General features: G+C 38.2%; 2 protein-coding genes across 4 annotated transcripts; both read left to right on the top strand.

The window, feature by feature from the left end:
• The first annotated feature begins 1,641 nt into the window (after positions 1-1,641).
• On the top strand, positions 1,642-17,225 carry armc3 (armadillo repeat containing 3). Of its 3 annotated transcripts, none has more exons than XM_072688766.1 (18): positions 1,642-1,727; positions 2,029-2,077; positions 3,317-3,434; positions 3,557-3,682; positions 4,650-4,718; positions 4,815-4,990; positions 5,342-5,536; positions 6,119-6,302; positions 6,580-6,732; positions 7,286-7,394; positions 7,977-8,226; positions 8,906-9,042; positions 9,707-9,875; positions 9,957-10,057; positions 13,052-13,147; positions 13,916-14,107; positions 14,264-14,426; positions 16,342-17,225. In XM_072688766.1, coding segments are annotated over exons 1-18 (2,490 nt in total). In that variant the 5' UTR covers positions 1,642-1,725; the 3' UTR covers positions 16,543-17,225. The 3 variants fall into 3 exon arrangements, with proteins under 3 accessions (XP_072544867.1, XP_072544871.1, XP_072544877.1); XM_072688770.1 differs by having other exon boundaries at positions 14,264-14,394; positions 16,342-16,483; XM_072688776.1 differs by lacking the exon at positions 3,317-3,434 and having other exon boundaries at positions 1,712-1,727.
• Positions 17,226-17,349: 124 nt separating this feature from the next.
• msrb2 (methionine sulfoxide reductase B2) lies at positions 17,350-22,361 on the top strand. Its single transcript, XM_072688797.1, has 5 exons — positions 17,350-17,510; positions 19,745-19,845; positions 20,014-20,090; positions 21,488-21,635; positions 21,846-22,361. The coding sequence occupies exons 1-5, from the start codon at positions 17,399-17,401 to the stop codon at positions 21,948-21,950; spliced, it is 543 nt and encodes a 180-aa protein (XP_072544898.1). The 5' UTR covers positions 17,350-17,398; the 3' UTR covers positions 21,951-22,361.
• The last annotated feature ends 133 nt before the right edge of the window (positions 22,362-22,494 follow it).

The following is a 22,494-nucleotide window of genomic DNA, read 5'->3' as shown; positions in this document are numbered from 1 at the left end:
TGAGGAAAAAGCCCATTGAAAAAATGGCAAGAAAGGCTGATGGATTTGCACTTGGTGAAGTAATACAGTATTATAAAACAATAAAGTGTTTATTTTTAGGGAAATAACGTAATGCATTAAAGGTTTATTGGTCTGATGGTGCTTAGGTAGTGAGAACCGAGGCTTGCAGTTCAGCATGACTTAGTTTGTTCTCTGTGGCGCCCGTCTGTCCCTCTGTAGCAAAACAGAAGACCAAAGAGCTGCTGCAGATGTGTAGGGAGCGGCAAAAGTCAATTTAAATGTATGTGATTCTTTACAGCTAAAATATAAACATCTGTTCAGGTTTTACCTCAGCCTTGGTTCAGGAGCTTCAGACGTGGGTGAGATCAACCGCCAGGTTCTCATCTGTTAAACAACAAGAAATACTGACCCGGTGGTCCCCATACAATAACGACAACACTGCACAGTGATAGTGATACTACTACTAATAATAACAATAATAATAATAATAACAATAATAGTAATAATAATAACAATAATAACAATAATAAGAAATAATAACAATAATAACAACAATAACAATAATAACAATAATAGTAATAATAATAATAACAATAATAAGAAATAATAATAACAATAACACTAATAATAATAATAATAACTCATTATTATGAAAAAAATAGACCTATACATATCGCCACTGTCATGCAAAAGCACCATAGCTCCAAAATATTAATTTTACAGGTGATGGGAAAAGTATTTTATGTGAGGTTTATTCATCTCATGCTTAAGCAGGGAGTTTGAGCAGGGAGAACTGTGACCTGCAGTCTAGCATCACCTGGTTTGACCATCTACAGGAGCACTTATTCTGGTTTACGACAGGTCATTGGTTTTTCACTTCCTCCCTAAAAATACTATATAATCTGCATATTCACTTAGTGTAGCATATGGGGTGCATAGGTATATCTACAGTGAGATTCATTGAAACCTTCTCTAAAATAGCAATTTTTATTTTTAAACATTTACCAATGATTTAAAAATACAGACTATCCTTACATATGTGAACATATTGCCCTTTTATTGCCCTAACATTTCCTCAATCTGCATATTAGGTATAAGAGGTTTGGTACATAAGTGTCCCAGTGGTGAATGTAAGCAATTCTGGTGATCATGTATCCCACTACATTAGTACAACCGTACATGTAACAATAATTCCTGTACTTTCCTGAAACCATTCATTAAGGTTTCCTCACTGGGGGAGCAATCTGAAAAAACCCTGCAAAAATCTGTCCATTAGACCAGGGCCAGAGGGCTGTCTCTGACTGGCTCTCATTGACCTGCTGCGTCCTTATGGAATACAGAAAGATAGCTATACAGAAGACAACAGCCTTGTTTCTGTTAGGAAAAGTAGAAATATGAATGAATGAAATATGCATTTACTCAAGCATTACTTTGCTTTCACTTAAGCACAAGGTTTGTGTGTCGATGTGAAAATGTAAGATTCAAGAAGAATCTTTCAGATCTGTCAGATTGCAGCTTTTTGTTATTCATAGATTAAAATCTAAAATGATGAACTATTACAGCTGTTATTTTAACAAATAGATGAAAGTGTTTTAATAGAAATGGTTAAAAGAAAGGTGACCCTGCAGCACACAGGCAGTACAGGCAACCACCTTCCAGCCAAACGCCGTTTCCTAGCAACCACTGCAAGCCAAACACAGTCACTCCGCTGAAGAGACGAGCTTCATGTAAGTCCTTCAGTTTACACAAGACAGCTAGCCAGCTATAGCAGCGTGTTTCTATTTACAGCATTATTATTTATTTTACAGCATTAATTAGATAATTAGCTAGAACTAGCCTTCTGCTTGTGACACGGTCTAACGCTGAGCTGAGCTTAGCTAGCTAGCTACTGGTGCTAACGTTAAAGTCGTAGCTAGCTAGCTATAACTAACTTAGCCCACTGGACTCCAACACAGGCCTCCAGTCACATTGACTTCACAGGGTGCAGTCTGAGCGTTGTAAACCATGTACATGGCGTTTCTCACACAGGATGGGGAAAAAAGTCAAGAAAGAAGCTGAACCACCACCTAAAGATGCGGTGAGGTGTTTTCTCGTTGATATCAACTGGGCTGTAACTGGACCCCTCAAGTCTACTGGTCTTTTTAGCATTATTGATTGATTGGTTGATTACAGGATGACCCCCGCGATGCAGTGTGAAATATAGCTAGTGCTACCAAGCATTTTCCTGTTTGTGTTTATTTTTACACAGTTACAACTGTGGTGGTTTCATAATATACATCAATATGCAAAAGTTTACATGAATATATACATGTTTCCTTGATTTTGTAGCTAATTGTGAAACAAGAAAAACATGAACTGTGGACGTGATTTCTATTTATTTGCTGAAAGCATATTGGGTAACAAATGGTAAACGTTGTACATGTCACACTGTAGGGTTTATGTGTTAAATACAGTCATTTTAGTGCTCTAAAATTAACCAAAATGGTATAGATATTTACACTTACATAAGACTGTATGTATTATTAATCAAATCAAATCATACATGTTACAACTACCAGTGAAATGCTTTAAGAACTGCCCGCTCACATGAAAAAGATATAGTTTCTATTGGAAAGCGAATATATATATATATATATATATATATATATATATATATATATATATATATATATATATATATACACACACACACACACATTTATTTTTGTTTGTTTTTGCTGTCCAATGAAAATGCATCTCCAAAACGGCAACTTTACAGGAGGAGGAAAAACGTTCTTAACTTTTAGTGGAAGTCAAAGTACTGTTAAAATATTTCTATTGGTCTATTCATCCAGAACAGAGCAGAGCAGCTACAAGGTTTAAACCATAGAGAAAAGTAAAAACCGATACAAAAAAGAAAAAAATTGTAAATACATGGTCATTTTCATTGGACAGCAGCGATATACAGGTGTATATTTACATATATATATGTATATATATATATATATATACATATAGATAGATAGATTTAATGTATAGATTAGTTGTAAGTGTAACGCACAAAGTGCAAAATGTGCCACAGTGAAAGTGCAGCATGATGCTAAGCAGGAGGTAATAATAATAATATATATATATATATATATATATATATATATATATATATATATATATATATATAGATAGATAGATAGATAGATAGCACTTGCTTTTTTTTTTCTTTTTTTTTCCATTTAAATTAATGGGAGGAGTTGTGTGACTATGTGTGTTACCATGTTCTTATTTTAATTCTTATTTCGACATATTGATTCTCACATGTTTGCGTTTACAATGGATTCAGTTTGACCCGTTGTCTATTGAGAGTAAGAAGGCTGCGACAGTGGTCCTCATGCTCGACTCCCCAGAAGAAGAGGTGCTGGCCAAAGCTTGTGAAGCCATCCACAGATTTGCAGAGAAAGGTTACCTAGTCCTGTGTAATTGAAAATGGCCTTTCAAGCTCACTGCCTATTCTGGTGAAGCCTTAGTGTGCTGACCTTTTTCTGTGTGTGTGTGTGTTATTTTGTTTACCTATATTTTGTAGGAGATGAGAACAGGAGCTCTCTGTTGGCTTTAGGAGCAGTGGAGCCACTTGCTCGCCTAATCTCTCACGAAGACAGGACTGTTCGCAGAAATGCTTTTATGGCTGTGGGAGTCATGTCCTCTAACAGTGAGTCAGCTGAACTGTACATTCGGCTTTATGTTTTTCAATAGCCACGAGTGCTTGATTAAATGTGATTACTTCATTTAAAAAGTAATTGCTTCAAATGGACCTTTTCGATGAATCAGCAGTGAGGGCAGCTGGCAGTTTGATGATTTTAAATTCTCCTGCTGCTACATGCATTATGTCTTTTGTAGTACTTGGTAATTCAACCCCTTTCCTTGAGTGTCAGGCCTGTCAGGTAAGGATTACATCAGTTTCTGAGAGTGTTTTTATTCATTTTACAGACACTTTTCAGCTAGAGTGTGTATCTTTTCCATCATTTCACCAGCTGCTCAAGACCTATGCAGCCAAAAGTGCATGGATGAGTGGACTACAATGGGCAGGAACGTTTTCAGAGGCTGGTAGAATGCCTACCAAACAGGACAGACACTGTCAGTGAGGCAGTAAGGGGATTCGTAGCCAAGTGTATGATGCTCCAAAATGAAAATTCCTGACTGAAAACCAAACTGAAGGGTTTTTATTTTTAAAGTATTTTTCTCAAACCCAAGGTCTTTGGACAATTATTAAGCAATGACAACAAACCAAATAGTTCAGAGTAAGCAGGGAAAAAACTCAGTCGTAGTTGGACGGTTTCTTCTCGACCACATACTTTCTTCCACATACTTTGCACAAGGTCATGTTTTGAAGTGGAATCAAACCTTAAAGACATCCTTGAGCGTTGCATCTTCTCTAGATACACAGTATGAACAGTAATTTACAGATCACTTGTTAACTGGTCCTCAAAGAAAGCCTAAATTGTTTAATGCTCCTGACTTCTTCCCCATTTTCAGTTGTAAGTTTTGGTGGCTAAAATTTCGATGCTACCCTAGATATATATAGGCAACTTTACCATGATGCTCAGGCTCATGAGTTTCACAAAACTAGAGTCAACTTGTTACACTTGACATTGTTTTATTATTTTGCCTCTGAGCAGATGATGTCAAAAGACATTTGAAGAAACTGAATATCATGCCATCAATCATCAGCAAACTGTCACCAGAAGGTACATCACATTAACGTGTCTGTCATTATGTACTATTGTGTGCTTTTTGGAAATGTATTAAATCCTGCTCTTTGTTTATTTTTGTTCTGTGTGTAGAGGATGTCGTTGTTCATGAGTTTGCCACTCTGTGTTTGGCATCTCTATCAGTTGACTTCACTTGCAAGGTCCAGATATTTGAACACAATGGACTGGAACCTCTTCTTCGTCTTTTGTCCAGCACAGATCCAGATGTGAAGAAAAATTCAGTGGAATGCATCTTTAATCTTGTTCAGGTAGGTCAGTGCCGTCACTCACTGGCCATTTCACCAGAGACACCTACATGTAAGTGCATTGCAGCCTTTCTGTTGCCACCCTCTCTACCACATTCACCAGCGGAAAAGGACCACCATAGGACCAGATATTCACCAGATATTATTTGGATGGACCACTGCCCAAATTATATCTAGTCAATGGTGACCCTTTTTCATTGATAAATGGGGTAGAGGGGGCTAGAGACAGATGAGCAACCGTCTGGTAGATGTTTCCAATTAAATGTTTATGGAGTGTAGATACAATGCAAGTGGACCTGGCCTGTATCCTAGTGGCTAGATGTCAGTCACGCTAATTATTTTCTGCACATTTAGGACCTGCCTAGTCGAGTGACAGTGCATAAGTTAAATGGACTGCCCCCGCTGCTCGATCTGCTGCGCTCAGAGTTCCCCATAATTCAGCAGCTCACTTTACACACTCTGGAGAGCATCACAACAGATGCTGAAACACGCACAGTCTTCAGAGAAGAGCAGGGATTCATCAAACTGCTGGAGTTTCTCACAACCAAAGTAAGCTCAGTAACAAACATCACTATCACCAAATTCTGTAGTTTGGAAGTTATTCTATTTCACCTTAACGGTATATGGCAAATTCTATGCATTTAAAGTGCCAGTCTGGGGGAAAAAATGACACAGGTTTCTGCTAGAAGTCCAGTAATTAAGAGAAAGTTTAGTTTAGTTTTGTACTAGAGCTACAGAGCTAATGTGTTACTGCATAACTAAGTAGCTTATGTGGTCAATCATGTACAATATAGAATTCCTTATGGCAGTATACATAACAGTGAGTCAGAAATCACCCTAGCAAGTCTGTTAGAGATTACTGAACAACATTAGGCATGCACTGCATATGCTGTTGTCAGCTCCATTATGCATAGATCTAGTTGAAAACAAAAAAAACAAACCTCATTTGTTTGGTTGGGTTAAAGGGAAAATTGTAGGAATGTGACTTTTCACTGGATGTTCGCTTTAATGCTAAATGTCGGCGTGTGCATGAGAAATTGAGCAGACTTGCAGTATTGCTGTTAGCAGCGTTCTGACTTTGCTGGCCGTTTTAAATCACCTTGTCACCTGAGACGTGGCTCTTTTTGGCAGGAGTTCAGTGACCTGCATGCAGATGCTTTGCGGGTCATTTCCAACTGCCTGGAGGACACAGAGTCCATGAAGCTTTTACAGGGGACTGGAGGACTGGAGAAACTGCTGCAGTTTGTCATCACACCCACCACACCTGAAGTGCAGAGTAATGCAGTTAAAGCCATCGTCAGAGTTGCTCAGAGCAGTACGTAGACAACCTTGAAATGCATTTAGTGCTGGGTGATAAAGAGAAGTGATTGAAATAACTAGCTACTAGATTTCCAAAATATTTGTAATATTTGCTGTTACAGAGGCATTAGTCTGCAATAGGGCATGCTGAAGATGGGTGGCATTGTAGATGATAGTCGTTATGTTTTTAGCACTGCAATGACTGCTGGATAGATTGTCCAGTAGACTTACTACTAGTCTTAGTTCTTATATCTGTACTTTCAGATACATAGTTGTTGTTATGTCTTGTCTAGGTGAGAACAGAAAAATCCTGCATGAGCAAGATGTAGAAAAGGCCCTCATCGACTTGCTTGCCTCAGAGAACAACGATGTTCACAGTGCAGTGTGCCAAGCAGTGGCAGTAATGAGCAAAAACCTGGGCAGCAAGGATACTTTCAGACATCTCAGTAAGTTTCTTATTTCTGTCAATGGCAGTACAGTTAATACAGTTCATATTTGAGCCTAACTCTATTAAGACTTTATATTTGAGCTTATTATTAATGTAATGGTTTGCAGTATATTTAATATAGAGGTGTAGCAATACACTTAGCCCATGAGTCAGTTTGATTCATAATACTGAGTTTGATATTTTGAACAGAATTTAAATGAAAAAAAGAGGCAGGAATGGTGTGGCACATGATCTAACCATGTAATCATAGTTAACAGAATGACTGTTCTCTATAATGCATTATCACATGTTTGCATTGTGGTATCACGTTGTTATACCACTATTATAAATACATAGTTGAATCCTTAATGGTACATGATGAATTCCTATATGGATAATGTATTTTTTTACAGATGACTGTATTGTGCAACCCTGCACAATATCTGCTATATAACTAATGTGTAAGTTATGTAGTTGTAAGAGTGAAGAGTGTAGCCCTGACCCTGTCTTTTTTGTTTGTAATTACATTGCATGATGCCATAGAGTGATGAGAGTATGTTTGTGTATTACAGATGGAATTAGACCTATAGTGCAGCTCCTGAACAGTGTGGGAAATGAGGTAAAGGAGGCTGCAGCTCAGGCCCTGTCCAGCCTAACCAACGGAAATCAGCTTAACGCACAGTGAGTCAAACATGCACTCCATGACACAGTACACATACACACAGTTTCAAATAAACAGCCTATATACACTGCATCTTACTCTGCCTCTTCACCTGGAGAAACAAACAGGCTGACCATTAAAGCATTGCTTTGACCAAAACTCTGACAGTTCACACATATTTGTTTTCTGAAGTTTGCTTCTTTAGTTTTACACTGGAGTTACAAGGCCTATTACACCCTGACAATTACAGTAATGCTAACTGCATGTCATCAGTCATCACACACTTCAGTACACTTACTTGGTTGGTGTGGTGCAACAGATAACACCACTACCTGCCACTGAGCTACCACACCACGGGGGCGACAGGGGTTCGATTCCCAGTCTGGGTGACTATGCTGCGCTACACCAATAAGAGTCCTTTGGCAAGACTCCTAATACTACACTGACCCTCCTCTGTAATACGGATAACCCTGTAAGTCGCTCTGGATAAGAGCGTCTGCTAAATGCCGTAAATTTAAATGTACTTATGTGGATGATATGTTTATCCTTAAACATGGACAGCAGCACTGTTTGGTAACACATTGCTCCTTGTTTGCTCTCAGTGCAATTTCTGAAGCAGATGGAGAAAAGCTTCTGGTGCAGCTTCTGCAGGACAGCTGTTCCAGGGCATTTGTGCATGCGGCGGCAGTCCTGACCAACATGGCGTCTCAAGAGGCTCTGCGCAGCAGCATTCTCACCCACAGAGCCATACAGGCGCTGCTGAAGCCACTGCAATCCACCGACAAACACACTCTCATCAGTGCCACCCAGGCTGTGGCTGCACTGACCTGTGATGCAGAGGGCAGAGCTGAGGTATTGGCTGCTGAAGTGTTATCTAAATCAACACCAGAGAATCACTGGTTTTATTCATTTTTTATAAGATTTTACACCAGGATATAAATGTACAAACATTTATAAGAACAGTGTAGTAGGTACGTGGATCTTTATGTGTTTGTGTTTCTATGGTGTTATATATCTATGCATTTTTCCACCTTGACAAATATTCTCAATTCCTTCAATGCTGGTAAGTCCTTTTTCTTGTATGTAAAATTATCTTACAATTTCAGCCTGTTGTTTTATAGTAGGAGGTTCAGTCCTATACCAATGTCTTGTTTTGCTTGTCATTAGTCATATAAATCACTGTTTGATAAATTTAATGTTTACATCAGCAAATATGTTGTTACTGAATGCAACAGTTATTTATTCGATAAGCGATTCCACACTTTTGAATGGTAGTCTACACAGACTGCTAGTTATTAAAACCAGTTATACCAATCCAATGACACAGTGTCATTGACACAAAGCACTGAAAGTTATTTGAGTACTTTCAGCACCCCCTTGTGGAGAAGCTTGTTACAAGGTCCTCCTTTATAATAAACTCAAGGTATTATGTAGCATTCTTTTCTTTGAAAGAAAGAAATCTAAGTACAGTATATTGTTAGACATGTTTTATTCAGCAAGTACACCTGTTGTTGTTTTTGTTCCTCTGCAGCTGAGAGATGCTGGAGGTCTGCCGCCACTGGTCAACCTGCTGAAATCAAACGACATTGAAATCTGTCGGAATGCATGCTGGGCTGTCAGCGTGTGTGCGAATGATGAACCAACTGCAACAGAGATGTGCAAATTAGGGTGAGGTCATGTTTAATATTCATCATTTAACATTCATAACATTCATTTAACTTTCATAATCACAAAAATATCATGCCCAAAATGAGCAGTTCTGGCTATTTGCATGCTTACGATTCAAACCTTGTCAGTCTTGCTGGAGCAAGTGTTGACATACAGCAGGTCTAATATGCAGCATGTTCCGATAGCATGACTGACTTATATTCATCTAATATCTGAAAAAATAAATACTTTATATGTCTTAAAGTATTGTGACACCTGTTTAAACAGGTAGATTCAACTATTTTAAGGTGTACCCTTTGCTGACACAGGCGTTTGTTTTACAGACAGCTTGTACAATTAAAGTCTTTACCAATTAAAACAAGACGCTCTGGAGTAGCTCATGCTAGGCCATGACTAAGGTCATGTTATGCTCTCATGTCTTAATTTTAGATGACTTTAAAACCAGGCCCAATTGCCAAATATACTATCTGTGATGTTCAAGAACAGCCAACAGATGGGGCTGAAGGTCAAACATTAGACATTCCTAGAACAGCACTGCTATGTCTGCCTTTTTGGATAGTAAGTTAAATGATTTTTCTGTGCTCTTTAGTACTTTTTTACTTGTGTCAGCATTTAATAATGTTTACCATTGATTTCTTTAATGATCATGACTTGGACATTGCAGGGCTTTGGAGATCCTCCAGGATATTAACTGCTCATTGAACCGCAGGAATAAGTTCAGTGAGGTAACGCTGCAGAGACTGCTGGATAGCAACCTTTCAATTAAATACAGCCTGACAGGACACCTCTCACACACTGATATCACTTCAGATGGCTTCTATGACCCAGGACAGGTTAATAAGTCATACCATTGACAAGATGAACTTATATTAATTCTTATTCTAGTCTCTTATACTTGCTTTCTCTTCTTGCAGGCCAAAGTGGGTCACAGGGTTCATACCCTAGAAGATATAGCCAAGCAGGTTATCAACCAGCGTCGAGCCGTCATTGCAGTTAATGGAAAACCCCAGGATCAGTATGTCAAGGCCAAGGGTTGCGGGAATAAATACAAAAGTGTTCAGCACAGCACTCATCTTAGAATGTTGTTCTGGTTTTTGAAGTTCAGTTTAAAGCAATGGTTTGGGCAACAATCAAGCATGCACAGTTTATTCTCTTACCCCAAATAGTAGTAGAAGCATGTTCACATTTTCACATTTTCCACTGGAGCTATGAGGCTAATGTAGCTAACAAGCAGTAGGAGATTCTAGCCCCCAATTAGGCATTGCTGATTGTGTAAAGCTGCTTTGTGACAACAACAGTTGTAAAAAGCGCTATACAAATACATTTGATTTGATTTGATTATTTAGGCATGCAGTTAGCACCATGTTACTTGGTGGAATATCAGCTCCTATTAGTTGTTAGCTGCATGACCTTCGTAGCTCTGCTAGCGCAAGCGTTAACTTAAGACACCAAATATGTCTCAGCTGGTAGACTGTGTCTGAGGTAAGGGGGAAAACTGTGTGGTAGATTGTTTTGCCAAACTACCTTGTTATCAGGGTGGGACACTAAAGCTACATAATTTCTAACATGATTTATGGCTCTCTGTATCTGTAGGTCCACGGTCTTCATATCTGACCAAAGTCTATTTATCTTATTTAAACTCTTTTTACTTATTTATTTTTAAATGTTGCTACCAAAACAAATTAAGTTTCACATTTTTTAGATTCATCAAGTTTTAAAGCTACAATGGTTCAGGTTTCAGGTCTGGATTTCAGTTTACTCACTTTGGGCAATAGCTGTGATGCTATAATATGTTTTATAAGCATTTAATTAGTGTTCACATTTAAAGGGCCAATACATGTATTTTATTTCTTGCACGAGGTTCACATTTGATAATGAAACTTTTTTATCTATTGGAATTAAACAGGCTGTTTATGTTCTTGTACATTTTTAAGACATATGGTATATGTAAATGGCCGTCCTGCATTAAACAAACAGTACAGGCTTAAACATTGCTTTAGTGTAAATGGGCAGGGCTAAACTGATGTTGGCTGAATATGTGGATATATGTAAATAGGTTTGTTTGGTCTAGGGAGTGAATTTTGAATCTTTAACAATATTAGCATACTACAATAAACTCTTTTCTTTCATCTTCAAAATTTCTGAGACTTCGATAGTCCTACATATGGATCCTTTAAATCAGATTATATCAATGCCTAGCTTTCTTTCTTTAGTGTAACATGGTTTCGCTGCTTATTGCTTTGTAAGCATAGTTATTTTCGCTCTGCATTGCTGTTCTCTCCCCTTTGCTCTTAAAGTCTTTGTTTTGCACTGTGAAATTGATCTTTTCAGTGCTGACCAAGTTTGCTTTAAAGGAAAAGCGGGCCCCTTTGTGTTTGGTAAAGGCTTCCACAATGAGGTTTTAAAACTCCACATTGATCTGCCACCACTGGTACACACTATCACTGGAATATTAAACTCTCCTGCGTTACGTAATAGAGGCCCGAGAGCCATAATTCACGCTCTTTGCCAGTAAAGCATGTTAATGTCTCTGCAGTGTGTCACCATGGAGGTTGTTTTGTGTGTGTGTTCTGGTTCAGTGATTACAAGGTTGGCACTGCCATCCTAATTAGCTTTCCTCTGGCAAGTCCACTTAAAGAGAGTGTGAATGCAGACATGCACTTACACACAGCTTGAAGGAAAGGTCTGTTAAAAAGTTTGATTTGAGTTAATGTTTTCAACAATGTAAAACCAGTCTGATTGCAGATAAATGTAGAAAATTATCCTAATGGGCCTTCACATTGTCTAGGTCATTAGAAGGACATGCAGTGTGAGATGTGTCCAGAGCCTTAGAAGATTCTAAAATGCCTGAGAAGGCTTTGTAACATTGAGATTTAAGGTATCGTAAATTGAAATAAAATTAATAGCCAGAATTATGTTTTTAAGGCAGATAACTGGACGAAAAAAAAAAAAGAAAAAAAAAAAATATATATATATATGTTCACAATTTGGTATTCTCACTATATTTTGAACAAAATTTGAACCTTTTTTATCCTTTATAATTAAATAGGCTGTTTATGTTCTGGCACATTTAATACACATGAATTATGTAAATGACCTGTGTTCTGCTTGGCTGTCCTGTATTGTACCTCAATCACAAAAAGGTACAGGCTGAAAGGCTCCTTATAACTTCAGTGTGAATAGGCAGGGCTAAACTGATGAAGACTAGGATAGGCAGATATTTGTAAATACGTAAATTTTTCGTAACATACTTTGGGCTGATTAATATAAACATTAAGAAATAATGGGCTGATTTTGCAACTGGCCTAGGGAGTGGATTTTGAATCTTTGAATGTAAAAAGTTTGAACAAATGACAATTATATTCATATTTGTGCATAATCGTCTAAAAAGACTAGAATTGGGAGGTTATAGATCATAATTAATAGAATGCCTGTGCACATTATTAGACAATAGAATGCACATTACACTCATATTATTTACTTATTGTTCACAGAATTCTTGAAATACTGAATAACACAATAATACCTTTTGGCAAATAAAGTCCACAAAAAATGACAAAGCATTTGGAAACAGTATTCATTTCTAGCACCTATTTGATTGCAAAATCAGTCATTAAAAACCATTTCTATGTAATGTAAAGATATGCATTATAACAGAATTCAGTGGGCAGTTGCTGAGGTGTACCATTAGTCAAAATGAGGTTTTCAGGGTTTTTTTTTTCAGGGAAATTATTGTTCAGGGTCCATTTGACTATGTAATACAGATGTAGCAGATGGAGACTGATATTCCATTAAATAACCATCTGTACAGTTCAAGCAGTGCCAGCTCTTGCTAGAGCGTAGGCACAGCTAGCCATTAACCACTGACATCCAGCAGGCCCAAAACATAACACACAACACATTCACATCTCATCACCTGGTGCTGAGGTGGCATTGTTAGTACTCAGCTGAAAGATGAGATTTGACCATCATAAAGTTTTAAAACCTATGCTTTGTGTTGTGTTTTCAGGGTGACTGCTGAGTCAGCGGAGGACAGACAGCAGGACAGTCCAACAGAACCTCGAATTTCATCTGTGCTGAACAGCAAAGGGAGTAGTAGAACAAGGTGGGCATATTTGTGTCACCCTAATAGAACCTTGATTCCCTTGAATTTGTTTTAATGCAATCATGATTAAAGTCCATAAAATCATTTTCAACATAAATAAAATGTGTGGTGTTGGATACTTTGAGTGAAAGTGGCTATTCAGCTGCATTGACTTGATTGAATGATTATAAAAAAGGCTGTATAAATTGTTTTATGAACATAAGGATTGTTTTTGAATACCTTATTCTATACTCCATGAGTTCTTATCACTGAATAAAATCAATAAGTGATTGTTTAGTCAAAGCAACCTAATTGAGAGGCTTTGAGTGGTCCAGCAAACTGGGCACTGCCACTCTGACCCGAGGATGGTTGGTTCAAATCCTGGGTCATGCTGCCTGCCATCAGCAGCTGAAACATAATTTCGAACGTTATGTTGCTTCGAAAAATAAGCCCATCATGAATAAATTACATATTTAAATATTTGAAATGCACAATGTGCAGTTGCTTGTAACTATCACATGCTTAGTAACAAGAGCAATGCATTTTGGTATACATTCAGCTCATGTAAATTACAAGTGCAGTGTGGGGGATTACAGTTCCCCCTAAAACTATGTTCAAATTCCACCTAACGGTTTGGACACTCAGTGAAAAATGGCCGACACATAAACTTGGAGCCATTCCAGTCACAGCCATGGTGAAATAATTTGCTAAAGAATCGATTTGATTTATTGGGTGCTGGGGGATCTATCTCTAACTAATTTCCCATCACCTCTCAATCCTTATTTTCAGTAAAACAAAAGGCAGAGGGCGGCAGGAGGATGAGAAGCAGAGGGATGAGGATGAGAGTAAACCAGAAGCAGCAGCAGTGGAAAAGCCGTGGACCTTGCCATACGACGCTGCTTTTCACAGCCTGATCGCAGAGGCAGCTAAGATGGTCTTGCCTAAAAATGAAGAAGCTCAGATGTACACAGCTTTGGCTAAGTGAGTTTCAAAACTTTTAATAGAGGAGGAAGAAAATTATTTTGTTTAATTATTTGAAGTCTTCAAGACAGACTTCAAAATTGGACTGTATCCATCAGTGTATTATTATGTGTATTATTACTGAATTAAACCATGTGATAAATGTTGTGTCTGCAGGTTGGTGTGTGATGCAATGGGTGGACCGGTGGATTTGGAGAAACTGCATGACTTTCCTTGGGAACTTCATGTGAGTGAGCTGAAGTTTGAACTACAGTCCAACATTATCCCCATTGGAATGATAAAAAAAGGTACCTACTACCATCGCGCCCTGCTTTTCAAGGTAATAGTCCTGCCCTGTGTGCTTTTACTACTACAAGATGCAGTGGTATGAAAATGTTTGGGCACCCCTGATAATTACGATGATTTTCCTTTATAAATCATTGGCTATCCGGATCAGCAATTTCAGTTAAATATAATAGCAGATGAACACAGTGATATTTCAGAAGTGAAATGAAGTTTATATGATTTACAGAAAGTGTGCAATAATTATTTAACCAAAATTAGGCAGGTGCATTAACTTGGGCACCCTTGTCGTTTTATTGATTAGAATACCTTTAGCACTGATTATTGGAACACAACATTTGTTTTGTAAGCTCATTGACCCTTGACCTACATACACAAGTGAATCCAGTTATAAGAAGGAGGTTAAGGTGGCTAATTGCAAGTTTTTCTCCTCTTTGCATCTTCTCAGAAGAGTGGCAACATGGGAGCCTCAAAACAACTCACAAATGACCTGAAAACAAAGATCATGGTTTAGGGGAAGGATACAAAAAGCTCTTTCAGAGATTTCAGCTGTCAGTTTCCACTGTGAGGAACATAGTGAGGAAATGGAAGATCACAGGCACAGTTCTAGTTAAGGCCCGAAGTGGCACGCCAAGAAATATCTCAGATAGGGAGAGGCGAAGGATGATGATAACAGTCATAGTCAATTCACAGACCAGCTCCAAAGACCTACAACATCATCTTGCTGCAGATGGAGTCACTGTGCATCGTTCAACTATTCAGCGCACTTTGCACAAGTAGAGGCTGTATGGGAGAGTAATGCAGAAGAAGCCTTTTGTGCACACACGCCACAGTAGCTTGAGGTCTGCTAAAGCACATTTGGACAAGCCAGCTTAATTTTGGAATTAGGTGCTGTGGACCGATAAAACTAAAATTGAGTTATTAGGACATATTAAAGGGCGGTATGCATGGCACAGCATTCCGAGACAAACACTTGCTACCCACAGTAAAATTTGGTGGCGGTCAGTGGCAGGTGCAGGTACTGGGAATCTTGTTAAAGTTGAGGGTTGCATGGATTCCAGTCAATATTAGCAGATTCTTGAGAACAATGTTCAAGAATCAGCAAGACAACAACCCTAAACACTGTTTAAAATCTACTAAGGCATTCATGCAGAGGAACGAGTACAACGTTTCCGGAATGGCCATCTCAGTCCCCAGACCTGAATATTATTGAAAATCTGTGGTGTGATTTAAAGCGGGCTATCCATGCTCGGAAACCATGAAACCTGTCTGAACTGGAGATGTTTTGTAAAGAACAATGGTCCAAAATACCTACAACCAGAATCCACACTCTCATTGGAAGCTATAGGGAGCATTTAGAGGCTGTTATTTCTGCAAAAGGATGTAATTTTTCTGTTGGGGTGGCCAAATTTATGCACCTGCCTAATTTCATTTAAATAATTATTGCATAATTTCTGTAAATCCTATAAACTTCACTTCACTTCTCAAATATCACTGTGTTCGTCTGCTATATGATATATTTAACTGAAATTGCTGATCCGAGCAACCAATGATTTAAAAGAAAAATCATTAATATTATCAGGGTACCCAAACCTTTTCATACCACTGTATATACATTGACCCTTAAAGTTATGATACAGCCAACAATCAGTTGTACAGTTCCCCAAATGTAGTCAAGGCATGTTTGGTGCCTGATGTTTGCTTCTTTACTGTTTAATTGAGCTATGCGGCTACTGTAGTTGACACACAATGAAAGCCTTTACCCCACCATTTAGCCTAAAAAATTGCAAACTTGTTTTAACCCATGTAGAATTGTTTAGTAATCTCCAACAGACTGTATGACACAGCGTTACTTTGGCTGATTTGACTACATTTGTGGTAAGGGGGCTGAATTTTGGCTGTTGGAGATTGGTGTGCACCAATCTGACTTTAGTCTTCTTCTGGCTCTGCAGGCTCTGGCAGACAGGATTGGAGTGAACTGCAGCTTGGTGAGAGGAGACTATAATCATGCCTGGAATGAGGTTCTGCTCAGCAGCCCCAGAAAAAGTGGATTCTACCCCCAACCCCAGTGTTATATTGTAGACCTCATGCACAAACCAGGAAACCTCATGAAATGCGGCACACCTGCAGCTATACAATACCAAACAATCTGAGACAGTGGAAGAATCTAAATGTTTTACAGATGTTTTCTCTATGCATGTATTTACAGAATAAAAATGTGAATGCAGAAAGGCTGTGTAAGTGCACAGCCTCCCATGCATTCTTCATTGATGTAAACACATTATCCACAGTGGTTGAATCCATCAATGGAAAGTGGAAAGAGTTCTCCACGCTGATGGTACTGTGCTACTTTATATACTGTATATGTGTGTGGTGCTAGTACAAGAGTATTGGGCGTAACGGTCAGACACTGACCACTGATGAAGGGCTTGAGGATCACTTTAACAAACTGTATCAACAGATGGGCTGCAGTCTCTGTACCGTACTGTACACCAGCAAGGTGGCACTCCAAGGTAAAGGTTTCTGCTGTGCTGAGAACATTCTAACGACCCAAATTATACAGAATACAGATCAACAGCGGTCCTGCAGTGAAAACTGAGCAATGACAAATAGGTTTCCGGCTATAGTCAATATAAAACAGGAAGTTACATGTATATTTAATATATTTAGGTTAGTAATTTTTTTAAATCAGTGACAGGTGCATCAATAAGACTAAAAGATAAGATAAAAGCTGACGGTGACTGGATGTTGTCAATTATTAATGTCAGCGGCTGCTACAACATGCCAGAACAGCAGCTTACAGCGTGGCTGGAAGTCATGGTTAGTTTTTGTTACCTTTGACCCACACTATCAGCTCTGTGAATGTTTTTGAGCTCTCTCACGTTGGTTGTTGAGCGAGGGAGGGCATGCGGAGTAAGCAGCAGTAAAAACACTCTGTGCAGAGGTGGCACAGTTCAGTCACCAAGCTTTTGTTCAGGAGGAGGGGTAAAGCTGAATTCCTCCTGCAGGATGTCCCGTTTCCTTCTGCGATTAATGCCTTTCATTTCTAAAGGAGCTGCTGCAAAATCACTTTTGTCTAAGAAGAGGATTACACTGATTCAGCCACTTTGCACAACAACTGGTAAGAGTTTGTGCTGTCTTTGTGCTGTCTTAGCTAAAGAACAGTGACTGTGTCCTGCACGATTTAGTGTTTCCATGTTCCAGCATCCACTGTTTATCTTCTTTCACGATGGGAAATTGTTCTGACCTACAGTGGCTCTACACTTCTTATTCACGTATTCTTATTCTTGTTATGTTTTTTACTTAGTTGCATGACACCCAGATAGCTGAATTTGTTCGTTATCATTGCATAATATGATTAAGTCAATGGAGTTAAACCATGAAAAGTAATCATTGCATTTATTACAGATTTACTATATCTAATAAACATAATTACATATTAATGAATATAATAAACATGTATTACAGACATTATTATAGATAATAAATAAATGAGTGACTATTTCAGTATTATAACTTATTAGCCTCAAGACAGTTAAGTTACATAATTAGTTACAGTCCAAAAGATACACAGAGTTGGGTATCAAATGAGGAGGTTCGTTCAGAAACTGACCACAACAGTACCTCAACATTAGCAATATAGGATAAGCAGGTAAAATGATAAATACCTGTAAAATGCATCCAAACCTTTAGCAAGATTGGGCATGCTATAACCCTTTATTTGAACTTGCCAAATTAGATATTTTATATTTTTGATGTTTTATTCATTTAGTTCAGCTACATAGAATCACTGATTTCTTTAATCCTACAACTTAAGAACATCTCAGCCAGTTTACACTGTTTCTTGGATAATAATCCTCAGTAATAAAATAAGTTTTGGAGTTCACAGTGCACACATTTCTTCCTTAACCAAATGTAGTCGATCCGCCCAGACGCCAGATGCAAGTTAGGACCAAAAGACAAAAGTACTGTTGTATTGCTTGTCTGGTTGAATTCATTGTCTTTACTAAATTTGGTTCACATTAGTGAGTTAAACCTTTAAGTGTGCACAAAATGTTGTATTATGAATATGAAAGCAAGAATCAGAATCCATGAACGCACAAACACAGCAGAGTTAATTCAGTACAAACTCATTTGGATCATTTGAGCATTATTTACTTAAACCTATGTCACGTGTCAGCTGCCATGAGCTTTGACCTCTGGATCAGATTCACTGTCACTGTTAAACTGATGTTGCTTCTTGGTGTTTTCTAACTGCTTAAGTTGCTAAAAACCCACCCAGTCCTCAGATATACCTACATGCCAAACTAAAGAAGTAGATGAGCCGTGCTGGATGGCAGGTGTGTTTCTGAGTCATCGAGTTTGACACTAGAGATTAGTTTATTAAGTCAGTGTTTAACTTATATGGGGATTAAATTCAGTTGTTGAGATATGAGGCATGGTGTAAGATTGTCTCAAGTTCAAAACCACCAGTAAACCTACACACATCTTCTGAGTATTAAAAGTAATGTTGACTATGTGAAAGTATTGGGACACCTGCTCCTGCTTCCTTCTTCTGAAATCAAGGGCATTAAAAAGAGTTTATCCAGCAGTGTCTGCTGTCCAGGGAAGTCTGTCTTTTAGATTTTGAGACATTGGAATTTAATTGCATTTAGCAATTTAAGTATTATTGAGGTCAGGATGTTGGGCGATCACCACCCACCTCATCCTCAACTCATTCCAATCATATTGCATGGAGCACCATCATTCCAGAGCACACAGTTCCACTCCTCCACAGGCTGTGTGTGTGTGCATTTGCACATCTATATCAGCAATATATGCAACTTGAATGCATCCATTAGCAGGGGTGTTCAAAATGAGATACTCTTGAAAATACTATAAATATTTGAACAAATATATATATTATATACTCTGCATGTACTCTTCCACCATTTATGAATATTCAAATACATATTTTAGGTCAAACTGTTTTCAAAACTGTGGTTATATCAGTGTCTGAGGCATCAGGCAGCATATTAATAAGTGTATTCACAAACATTTGGTGTAATAACTTTCTGTGAGGGGTTTTTAGAAGCATTTTGATTTGATTATGTTTACATCCTAACCATTGAAAAATGCAGGAATTTAGAAAAATCAGCTAATGTGAGATTATTGGCATCAGGGAAATGCTAACCTGTAAAATGTGTTTGGCCAAAAATAGATAATGAAAGAGTTTTTTTTATCTACAGCAGTTTCCCAAGAACATATTATGAATCAGTAATTGCTATAAATGTTTTTACTGTTATTTTAAAATGACAAACACTATCTAATTTTCCCTGCACTTTAACAATGATCTAATTTCTTATGTGTTCACAGATCTGTTATCACTAACACGTTACGATGAGTCCACTGTAGACTGGCAGAAGAAGCTCACTCCAGAGCAGTATGTGGTCACCAGAGAGAAAGGCACTGAAGTGGTGAGTATTTGGAAACTTGGTGTGAAATAACGGAGCACACTTTGGTTAGACTAGCAGCATTCATTATTCTGTGTATCCAACCCCTTAAAACCATTGGGTCCTGTATGTGGGCCAGACAGCCAGTACTGATGAATTGATTTAAATTCTTTCATGTTTCCTTTTGCACAGCCATTCAGTGGAATATACTTAAACCATAATGAAGTGGGCATGTACCACTGTGTTTGCTGTGACGCACCACTCTTCAGGTAAAAGCTTCCCTGACCTTTGTGCAGCTATGCATAATTAATAAATGAACATATTCAGCAAAATAAACACCAGTCTGGAATATTCTAAAAGTGTCTAAAAAAGTTCCCTAAACACATGCTCAAAAAAAGAGCTTCTCTTTTTTCCATTATCTTCTGTTCATTTCATTAGCTTGAAGGTGCAAATTTAAAACCTCTCCACTGTGCTGGGTTTGTTTAACTGCATCCAAAACTGCACACTGCTGCACTTCATTCACTACATTAAGTGCACTTCTAAAGGTGGGACACTATGGAGTAGACCTCTATGTCTCAAATGTCTCTAAGGATGCTAGAAAATGGGCAATGATGCAGCAATTAGAGATATGAGATCCCCACTATTTTTATAAACAATTCAGTGTGGGAGTGTGCATTCTGAGACACAGCCTTTTGGATGTGTTGTAAAATGCAGGTGAAGGAAATCTGTTACATGACACAAAATCTATATCTTTGCCACCAAAACAGCTCTGACTCGTCAAGGCATGAACTCCACAAGACCTCTGAAGGCGTCCTGTGGTGTCTGGTACCTTGACGTTAGCAGCAGATCCCTTAAGTCCTGTAAGTTGTGAGGTGGGGCCTCCATAAATTGCATCAGTGAGCTTTGGGTGCCCATGCCATGTCAGCGGTTCACAAGTTGTCCATTCTTGAAGCTCTTTTGGTAGGTACTGACCAGGGGATACCAGAAAACCCCCACAAGACCTGCTGTTTTTTGTCTGTAAATTTTTTGCCAATTTCCCATCATTTTCTCCTTAATTTGGACGTAATCCCTGTACGTAATCATGCAATGAACGGGGGAGGGGGGGGGGCATCTATCCACCCAGGATTCAAAAAGACCTGCTGTTTTAAAGATGCCATGAACCATGGCCGTCATGTAGCATCATAATTTGGCCCTTGTCAAAGCCATTTGAATACTTATACTTGACCATTTTCCCCTGCTTTTAACACATCACCTTTAAGAGCTGACTTTTCACTTGCTGCCTCATATGTATATCCCACCATATTCATGTCACTCGTTATTCACAAGATTTTGCTAGCTACTAAGTTGTCATAACTACATCCATAAATGTGTGAATCCTTAAAACATTCATCATTAAAAAATCCTTTGGATGAAATCTTAGGTAGAACAAAAGCAGCCGTTAAAAAAACTGCTTAAGTGCTGAGTAACTCTTGGAGATTTGTGGAACGTCTTAGTCCATCCAGCTTCTATCAACACAGGCACTGGAGTGTGTTAGACTCTATTGTTCTCTTTTAAAATCCTTCTGGTGTAAATGAAATGACAACGCTATGTGAGTAAATGTAACTACACAGATCTGTTTGCGAGATCTTTTTTTCCTCTTTACTTAAATTCTGAACATTTCCAAAAGCTCAGAATCAAAATATGACTCTGGAACCGGCTGGCCCTCTTTCTCTGAGGCTCATGGGACATGGGAGAGAGACGACAGTCACTCCAGCATCATCAGGCGCCCTGATAACTCCCTTGGAAGCACAGGAACTGAGGTCCTCTGTAAGCAGGTAAGTGAGAGCAGTAGAGATTTCCAAAAAGTTTCCAGATCTCTTTCATCATGATTAACAAATCCTCACACGCACATCATCTAAACTACTATGGAGATTATACAACCTGTGTGTGTGGCACTATTGGCAAACATATACATATGTATGTATCTATAATCATACTCATTGAGGATATCTCTATTCAAATAAAATGTGTTGTGCTTTCTGCAGTGTGACGCACATCTTGGTCATGTGTTTGAGGATGGTCCGGATCCAACAGGCCAGAGATTCTGCATAAACAGCGTCGCTCTGAACTTCAAACCCAGACAAATCTAACGCTTCCAACTAACAGTAACACAGATTACAGAGCTTCCCCTGCTGGTGTTCTCCTCAGACTTTGAGCTTTCACAGTAGCGTGTAACGTGTTCTTTGACTGATGTCAGTGTTAACTGAGTTTGAATGTATAGAGGTCATATTTTTGGGCTGATATCCAAAAAAGGGTAAGAGAGGGAAACGAGTGTGCTGCTTTAATGTCAGAGATTTAGTAAACCATGTTGCTTAAAATATGTACAGTTATTTGTACAGTTATAATGTACCATGATTTAACAAAGCTTTTAACATGGAGAAGTGTGATTGTGAAATTAAATATAATGTAGAACTTAGTGGTGTGTGTGTGTGTGTGTGTGTGTGTGTGTGTGTATTGCTGAAAACATGCATTAAACTGGTTTAAAACATAGTACATAAGTACATTTTTCTCTTTCAGTGTATTTATTTTTAATAATAAAGTATTTCTTTATAGACCATATTAAAAAGTGTTGTACATTAAAACTAAATATATATATATATATATATATATATATATATATATATATATATATAT

This window comes from Salminus brasiliensis, chromosome 1, assembly GCF_030463535.1.
Source record: "Salminus brasiliensis chromosome 1, fSalBra1.hap2, whole genome shotgun sequence".
Taxonomy (NCBI): Eukaryota; Metazoa; Chordata; class Actinopteri; order Characiformes; family Bryconidae; genus Salminus; species Salminus brasiliensis.
This window is presented reverse-complemented; position numbering and strand designations above follow the sequence as displayed.